Genomic DNA, 9,680 nt, shown 5'->3' with positions numbered 1-9,680 from the left:
GGATGTTTCCACTAGTGGGAGAGTCTAGGACTAGAGCTCACAGCCTCAGAATAAAAGGACGTTCCTTTAGGTAGATGAGGAGGAATATCTTTAATCAGAAGGTGATTAATCTGTGGAATTCGTTGCCACAAAAGGTTGTGGAGACTGTCAATGGATATTTTTAAGGCAGAAATAGATTCTTGATTAGTACAGGTGTCAGGGGTTATGGGGAGAATGGGAGTAGGAGTGAGAGATAGATCAGCCATAATTGAATGGCAGAGTAGACTTGATGGGCAGAATGGCCTATTTCTGGTCGGATCACTTATGACCTCAAGAATTTCCAAGCCACTGCATCAGTCCCTCGTTTTTTCTCACTCAGGTGTATCACTTTCTCATGTTTCCTCACACCTCTCTACTGTCCGTCTCCACTGTGGCGGTCTCTCAGGATTCCTCACTCGAATACTGTATTCCAATCTCTTGAAGATTCTCCACTCCAAAGTCCAACCCCTCAGGATTTCCCCTCACCTTTACCAGTTCCGAGGGATCCTCCACCCCAACACACCAGACACTTGCGATTGCCCTCTCCTCTGCTCCATTTCCGTGGTATTCCACACCCCCAATTATCCAGTCTCTCAAGCCCTTGTACCAATGCCCTGGTATTCCACATCCCGGTGTGTCCCAGTCCGAGGTACCCAATTCCTCTCCACCGGTCCTTCAGACTATCTCAGTCTCCATCAGTCCGCAGGATGTCTCTGGGTCTGAAAGATTTCCTCCATCACAGACTCAGGGCTATCTGTTTTTGTTGGCACCGCTCGCACAATGTGTCGCCTTGTTTTCTACAGCCCAAGGCAATAATCCCTGCCTTGCAGCAGCTTGCCAGTGGAGGAGACTGAAGGGTCTCGACCCCCCGAATAGTCGCCCATTCCCTCTCCCCATAGTCGATGCTGCCTGTCCCACTTGAGTTACTCCAGCATGTTGCGTGGATTTCTAGTGGGGGAGTTGGTTGAACCAGGGAGCATGCGTGCACGCAGGGAAGTTGGTCACATTCCCCAAGTTGCAGCGAGGGAGCCGGGGCTGGGAGGAGAGAGGGAGTTGCGTGGGTTGGGTTGTGTTGTGGCGCTGCCTGCCTTGCCTTGCCTTGCCTGTGTACGCGGAGGTCAGTCGCCGGAATGGCGCCACTGCTGCTCGGCCTGCTCCTCGCTGCTGCCGCTCTGCTCCTGGTCAAGCTGTTGGCTGAAAGAAGGCTCAGGTAAGAGTGCGGAACTTGTGCTGGGAGACTGGCGGAGACGCACCACGTGAAGTCTCCCAGACTCTGTCCCAAACTGCACCCTCAGCCCCGTGCACTTTCGCTTTAGTGCAAATGAAAATCGGTCGCGGTCAGATCCACAAGACTGCAACTCTCTGGAAAGTTAGAAGGCTTCTTTCCGCCCCTCGGAGTTTGCATGCGAGGGACCACTGACTGGCTGGCTGCAATGTTGCTTCTGTTGCAGGAGTGTGTGGTTCCAGAGTGGCAGCCAGCGCACTGTCCCAATCCTCTCCTCTCCTCTCCTCTCCTCTCCTCTCCTCTCCTCTCCTCTCCTCTCCTCTCCTCTCCTCTCCTCTCCATTCCATTCCACTCCACTCCACTCCTCTCCTGTAATTTAACAGTCTGTCTCCAAATTGAACTCCGGTTGCTTCGAGCGCAGATAGCTCGACTTCCAAGTTCTGGGAACATCTTCATTTTTAAACACACTGACTTTCTCTATTCTGTCTTGGCGTTGCATTGGACGGATTCTCTGATCAGATTGGATTTGACCTGTAACTTTTGCAGAAGTGGCAGTATCGTTGCAGTTTCAACATGTGATTGGCGCCGAGTGTTGAATTGCAATCGGTCAACAGACTCATTGTACGTCCCCTTTTCCTAACGACACCATTCAGATAATAATCTGCCTTCCTATTCTTACCACCAGTGGATAACCTCACACTTATCCACATTAAACTGCATCTGCCATGCATCCGCCCACTCACACAACCTGTCCAAGTCACACTGCAACCTCATAGCATCTTCCTCACAGTTCACACTACCACCCAGCTTTGTATCATCTGCAAATTTGCTAATGGTACTTTTAATCCATTCATCCAAGTCATTAATGTATATTGTAATTGGCTGCGGTCCCAGCACCGAGCCTTGCGGTACCCCACTAGTCACTGCCTGCCATTCTGAAAGGGACCCATTTATCCCCACTCTTTACTTTCTCTCTGTCAACCAATTTTCTATCTATGTCAGTACCCCACCCCCAATACCATGTGCTCTAATTTTGCCCACTAATTTCCCATGTGGGACCTTGTCGAAGGCTTTCTGAAAGTCGAGGTTACACCACATCCAGCGGCTCTCCCCTGTCAATTTTCCTAGGTACATCCTTAAAAAATTCCAGAAGATTAGTCAAGCATGATTTCCCCTTCGTAAATCCATGCTGACTCATAACGATCCTGTTACTGCTATCCAAATGCTCTGCAATTTCGTCTTTTATAATTGACTCCAGCATCTTCCCCACCACTGATGTCAGACTAACTGGTTTATAATTTCCTGTTTTCTCTCTCCCTCCTTTCTTAAAAGGTGGTCCAGTGCTCAGCAGTAAGATAGTGCCTGGGCTGAGAACACTGTACTTCAGCTTGGCATGGATACTTTAATTCACTGGTTTTGCTGTAAAAGAAGAAATGCCTATTTTATAATTATTAGAGACTTAGGGGTATATGTGTCTGCCTGATAAATGGCTGGAGGGTTGAGGACAAGAATTGGCCGCTGGGAATGATGAGTAGAGGTTATGAGGCTTGTCGAGGTAGTTTGTTTGAAGGAGATAAGTTTTAAGCTCAATATTTGAGCGGGTGATAGAATTGTAGTTAGGAGTCGTCTTGTAATTAGGAGTCATCTTGCCAGTTATGGGCTGGATGCGATGTGGGGAACAGGTGCTGGTCAGATCAGCATGTTGCTGGATGCATATGCAAGGATAGTAGATTGCAGAAGGAAAAGCGTGTTGGTGGTCTCTCCAGTTGGTGGTGGGAAGGTGTAATAGGAATTGCCCTTAAAGAGGATCAACTGTAACAGGTTTTTGAAGCCTGTTTAGGCACACACCTAGAGGGAGGATTTACAGGTATTGTGAAAGCTTCAGCAGGAATAGCCCCGGAACAGTGAAAGTCCATATTTGTAAAACATTTTCGTGCCCATGCAAGTTAGATACAGCAGTAGAATAGATCACGGTTTCTTGCATTTCTTTTTCAATGCCAAACCAAGTCAAGTCAAGTCAAGTTTATTGTCAGTGCACAAGTACAGTGCAGTACGGATACAAGGAAAATCTTTCTTGCAGCAGTATCACAGGCACATAGATTAGAACCAATATCATAAATGATACATTGCACACAAATTTTACAAGATAGTGAAAAGAAAAGGACTATGCACAACACAAGACATTAGAAAACAAATCATGGTAGAGCAAGTGGTGGCCTGTTGTGTTCCATCGCTGAGGAAGGTTCTGCAGGTTGGTTGAAGAATCTGTTGGCTGTAGCTTTTCGTGTCTATCTTTAGCTGTAGGAAGTTAGCTGTTCCTGAACCTGGTACGGTGGGACTTCAAGCTTCTGTACTTCTGTCCAACAGTAGCAAAGGGTAGAAGACATGATCTGGATGGAGGGGAACCTTGAGGAATGATACAGCCTTATTGAGGCAGCACCTCACGTAAATGTTTTCGATGGTGAAGAGGATTGGGCCATGATAGACCTGGCTAAATCCATCTGTAGAAGTTTGTTAGATTGTTTGGTGATAAACCAAATCTCAAACTCCCAAGAAAGTAGAAGAAGCACACCTTCTTCATCTAAGATGATAACACTCAGGAATTTGAAGCTGAATGTTAACATCTCCAATGAAAACTGGCATGTTGACTCCCAACCTCCCTTTCTGAAGTCAATGAATAGTCCCTTGACTTTGTCGATGTTGAGCAAGAGGTTGTTGTTGTGATTGAATCAGGCAATTGAATCACCCTGCTCTGAAACCTGGAAACCTATTTTGGATCATTATAAAGATATACTTCTGATATTACTTAAATGATTACACATTAAAAGCATTTCAAAGCACTTTGGGAAATCATGAGAGACGTTGTATTAATCTCTTACATTCCTTCTCTCTACTGAAACAATAAGGATGTTGTATTACTGCCCTTAAAGATATGTTCAACCATTTAGATTTATACTGACTGTTGAAAATTGATAAGAAATATACTAATATTTTGCTATCTGTAATTTACAACATAGACAATGGCATAGAGAACACCTTGTGTGTTGATATTACAACACTGGAATTTCTACTGGCTTTTATGAGCAGATTAATTGTTCCATGAAAGTTATGGTAGTTGTGCAACATGCTGACTTTTCTGCCAACTTAATGACATCATAAGCTTTGATATTATTCAGGTGGAATCAGCGCGATATTTACATTGTATCCATTATTCCTCGGCTCAGGCAACTCATGCGGAAATGACTACTTTATTAGCATTTTTAAAAGTATTTTCAAAGTACTGACCTGGAACTTACTGGGGATAATAACGGTATTTCTTGTGTATGGAAATGTGTGAATGCAGGTCCTGAATTGCTGCAGGGGATTTCTTGACTTTGAACTCTATACATAGACCAGTGGCAGAGCAGGCATATTTTGCAGTCCCACTGCAATTGTGATGAAGGCAACTTTTACTGAAAAAAGCCAGAAATTATCCTCTACTTCATATGAAGTGGTAACCACCCAAGTAGACTACTTGGCCTTCTGCCAGCATCTGGCCGGCGGGAGTTGTGGTTGGTAAATAAATGTCACCAGTGCTAGTGATACATTTACCCAGGAGAGCTGCATCAAAACAAAGGTTGGGACTGCTTGGAAATCTGCTTAATCTCTTCTGAGTTTAGCCACATTTTACTTGTAAATGCTTCAGACTGAAGAAGGGTCTCGACCCGAAAAGTCACCCATTCCTTCTCTCCAGAGATGCTGCCTGTCCCGCTGAGTTACTCCAGCATTTTGTGTCTTACCTTTGTAGGGTAGTTGGCTTCTGTAAATTACCCCTAATGTGTAGGATTCGAGAGTGGATAACACAGAAAATCCTTCCTACACTACAAGCATTGATTATTGTTATATATGTACGTTTAAGTTTTTATTTAACATTAACTCACTAATCTCAACAAACAATTGAGGAGAAAGCTAATAATTTAGGAATTGGTCTGTGGGATTCATGGCTGTACATGAGGTTTAAGAATCATTGGAAGCCAACATGGCTTGTTGTTTGAGTAAAATACAGAATCACCACAGGGTTCACTAATCACTACAGAACTATGTAGATACTATACACTGCCACAAATATCATCCTGTAGATGATGCCAAATTATGCTGGCTGAAGATGATGTCTTGTGACTCTGAGTGCTTCTAACAAACCAATCAATATCTTTGAGGAAGTGGCCTGTATTCTACAGTAAAAAGTACTAGGAAACCTTCTGGTGATTTTACGTTCTGATTGAACATCATTTAAAAGAAAGAAAAAGGTGGAAAACCAGACAAAAACATTGACATTTTATTGTTTCAGAATTTCTGGCTGTGCACTTACTCAGAATCGTTTAACTACGGTTTTCAAATAATTATTTGTTTTAGAAGCAGACTCTGATAACTGATCCAAGATATTAATGCATTGAAATTTTTGTACTCCAATTTGATTATTTTAAAAAACAAATAAAGAAACAAACTAAACAAACAGTGAGCTTTGTTCTAGACGTTTGTGCTTCAAGTTTACATGGAAAAGAAATATGGTTAATAAGAAACATCAATCTTCCATTTGTGACATTCCTTGTGTCACTTTTCTTCTGCATTGGTCCCAAATAGTGCTTAAAAACAGGAGCAATCCAAAGGAAAAAGGCAAATTCTGCCTCCTTTCTCATACTTATCTCCAATGTCGACAAAGGAGGGCATTTAATCTATGGAGCTGTTGTTATGTGACATAGTAACAGTTTTTTATTAATGATGTAGTTCAAATCAAAGGTTTTGTGTCCAATTCTTACCCCTAATTACCACTTCTGCATCAGGCAATGCTAAGAAAGAGATGCGATTAAGGTATTCAGCATGGGCCAAGGCATTGAATGTAAGAGTGGAAAAGTCATGTTGCAGCTGTACAAGAGATTGGTCAGGCAGTACGTAGAACATTGTGTACAGGGTGGCATGGTGGCGCAGCGGTACAGTCGCTACCTTATAGCGCCAGAGACCTGGGTTCGATCTTAATCTCGGGTGCTGTCTATACTGACTTTGTACATTCTCCCTGTGACCATATGGCTTTTTCCGGTTGCTCTGCTTTTCTTCCCACATTCCAAAGACGTATGTTAATTGACTTTGGGTAAAATCGTAAAATTGCCCCTGTGTATAGGATGGTTTTAATGTATTGGGTGATCGATGGTTGGCGCGGACTCGGTGGGCTGTAGGGCCTGTTTCCGTGCTTATCTCTAAAGTAAAGTAAATCTCCACAAAGTTCTTGTTGCCACAATGCAGGAAGGATATAGTAGTATTAGAAAGTGTGGAAGAGATTCACCAGGATGTTACCTGGAATGGGCAACCTATAAGAAGAGATTGGATAGGCTTGGTTCATTCTCATTTCAATGTGGGGGCAGAAGGGTAACCATACAGGTGTTTGTAAAATTGTGAGGAAATAGTATTTTTCATAGGGTATGGGAAAACTGTTATAACTCTCTGTGAGAGAGGAGAAATTTAAATGAGATCTGCCAATTACATTTCTCCCACAGAGAATGGTGGTTGTATGGAATGAGCTTTCATTGGAAGTGGTAGAGTCAGATGCAGTTATAATATCTAAATGGTATTTGAACAGATACTTGGATAGGAAAGGAGTAGAGGGATTCGGGCCTAATGAGGGACATGTCATTTGTGTAAGGGACTAGCGTAGTTAAGTGTTGTGGTCAGTGTGGATGAGATGGGCTGTAAGTGGCTGTTACTGTGCAGTACAAATCTACTCTAGAATGTCTGCCACTTTCAACCCAACCTTTAAGGTAAGTTTCCAATAGGCAAAGAACTTTGTGAAACATATCCATGATGTTATCAGGAGATGAAGAAATTAAACAAAGGATTGCATTCCTTGAGTACCTGACAGTGATTCTTCTACTGAAATAAGGCTGGCTTTTGTTTTTTAATGTTAACTTCTTGGATACATATCAGCTTTTGTTGTATTAATGTGTAAAAACATTAGTGCGAACAGGAATACAATTCAGAGGGAATAGTTTCTCATTAAAAACTAAATTTTTGGTTCGGAACTTTATTGCTGGGTATTGTGAAAATGAAAGAATTCTATTTTCAATGGGTTCTTCCCAGCTCATATCTCAACCCAGATGTGCTAGAATTTCCAGAGTTTTTTTCACTGTAACTGTATGTCAGTAACTAGAATATTGTGAATAACTTTCGAATGTATGCAAAGTTCAAAAACCACAATTCTTAACTTTTTAAAAATAATTTCCTCCAAATTTGGGAAGTTTAGTTAGTGACTTGATTTTATATGTTTTTTGAAGGGTGCTGAAGAGATTTTCTCTTGCCTAATTATTGGCAATGGTTCCACTGTCAGAGTAATTGTAATGTGAGGGGGAACTGTCTTATTTTTAACACATTGTAAATTAAATTTGAAGCCAATACTAATGCTGAGTTGAGATCAAATATATGTGATAATTTTGATGATTGAAGTCATACCTTGATTCCCTCCAGAGTTATGTGAATTTTGAATTTGTTTTCCAACATATCAATTTTGAAATGCAAAATGCCTAACACAAATCTGACAATTGTAATGTTGAAATAATTCTAAAGGTTAGGTGTTATATTTGTTACTGATAACACATTACATCTCATTACATATCATAACTTAAGGTAATTAAATATTTCAATGCATTTGCCCTATGCTGGCTTAGAAGTTGGCTTTTGCTTTAAGATTGCATTTTTTGGTCCTTTTCTCTTAGTACCTTCATTCTACTGGAATAGGGGACCAGATGTCATTTTCTGGAAATGGTTTAGAGCAGTTGGGAAAGCACAATAGGAAGTGACTGAATATGCAGTAATTTGTCAATTTACCACCAGTGTGCATGCGTCACACTGAGGCCTTCTCCGAATCACAAAGCACTTTAAAGAAATAGAAATTTAATGTGATAACTTCCAGTTCCCAGGCTCCCACTACCTCATCTTTACCATGGATGTCCAGTCACTCTACACTTCCATCCCCCACAAGGATGGTCTCGAAGCCCTCCGTTTCTTCCTCGACCGTAGAACCAGCCAATCCTCATCTACCAACACTCTCCTCCGCCTAGCAGAACTGGTTCTTACCCTTAACAACTTCTCCTTTGACTCCTCGCACTTCCTCCAAACCAGAGGCGTAGCTATGGGCACTCGCATGGGCCCTAGCTATGCCTGCCTCTTTGTCGGGTACGTCGAACAATCCCTGTTCCGGGCGTACACCGGCCCTATCCCCGAACTCGACCTCCGCTACATCGACGACTGCATTGGTGCCCATTTTTTGGTCCTATTCTCTTAGTACCTTCATTCTACTGGAATAGGGGACCAGACATAATTTTCTGGAAATGGTTTAGAGCAGTTGGTAAAGCACAATAAGCAGTGACTGAATATGCAGTGATTTGTCAATTTACCACCAGTGTGCATGCGTCACACTGAGGCCTTCTTCGAATCAAAAAGCACTTTAAAGAAATATAAATTTAATATTTGAAAGAACTGCTTGTACCCATGCAGAGCTCACTGACTTCATACACTTTACTTCCAATTTCCATCCTGCCCTTAAATATACCTGGACTATCTCCGACATCTCCCTCCCAAATCTGGACCTCACCATCTCCATCACAGGAGACAGACTAGTGACTGACATCTACTATAAACCCACCGACTCGCACAGCTATCTGGACTACACTTCTTCCCACCCGGTCTCCTGCAAAATGTCTATCCCCTACTCCCAATTCCTCCGTCTACGCCGCACCTGCGCCCGCGATGCGGAGTTTCACACTCAGGGCATCAGAGAAGTCCTCATTCTTCAGGAAACGCGGCTTCCCCTCCTCCATTATAGATGAGGCTCTCACTAGGGTCTCTTCTACATCCCGCAGCTCTGCTCTTGCTCCCCCTCCCCCCACTCGTAACAAGGACAGAATCCCCCTCGTTCTCACCTTCCACCCCACCAGCCAGCGTATCCAACAAATCATCCGCCAACATTTCCGTCACCTACAACGGGACCCCACCACTGGTCATATCTTCACACCCCTCCCCTTTCTGCGTTCCGCAGAGACCGTTCCCTCCGTAACTCCCTGGTCCACTCGTCCCTTCCTACCCAAACCACCCCACTTTCCCTGCAACCGCACAAGATGTAACATCCGTCCCTTTACCTCCCCCCTCAACTCCATCCAAGGACACAAACAGTCGTTCCAGGTGAGACAGAGGTTCACCTGCACCTCCTCCAACCTCATCTATTGCATCCGCTGCTCCAGATGTCAACTTATTTACATCGGCGAAACCAAACGCAGGCTCGGCGATCGCTTTGCTCAACACCTGCGCTCGGTCTGCGTTAAACAAACGGATCTCCCGGTGGCCAAGCACTTCAACTCCCCCTCCCACTCCCAGTCTGACCTTTCTGTCATGGGCCTCCTCCAGTGCCATAGTG

The 9,680-nt window shown here is 43.4% G+C and overlaps 1 protein-coding gene across 1 annotated transcript in view; it reads left to right on the top strand.

Moving 5' to 3' along the window:
• The first annotated feature begins 1,049 nt into the window (after positions 1 to 1,049).
• cyp7b1 (cytochrome P450, family 7, subfamily B, polypeptide 1) overlaps positions 1,050 to 9,680 on the top strand; it is a 178,207-nt gene continuing 169,576 nt past the window's right edge. Inside the window, exon 1 of the mRNA XM_078397462.1 lies at positions 1,050 to 1,228. Coding sequence (XP_078253588.1) covers positions 1,149 to 1,228 — 80 coding nt within the window. The 5' untranslated portion in view covers positions 1,050 to 1,148. The remainder of the gene's footprint in view (positions 1,229 to 9,680) is intronic.

The sequence above is a fragment of the Rhinoraja longicauda genome, chromosome 4 (genome assembly GCF_053455715.1).
Source record: "Rhinoraja longicauda isolate Sanriku21f chromosome 4, sRhiLon1.1, whole genome shotgun sequence".
Taxonomy (NCBI): Eukaryota; Metazoa; Chordata; class Chondrichthyes; order Rajiformes; family Arhynchobatidae; genus Rhinoraja; species Rhinoraja longicauda.
This window is presented reverse-complemented; position numbering and strand designations above follow the sequence as displayed.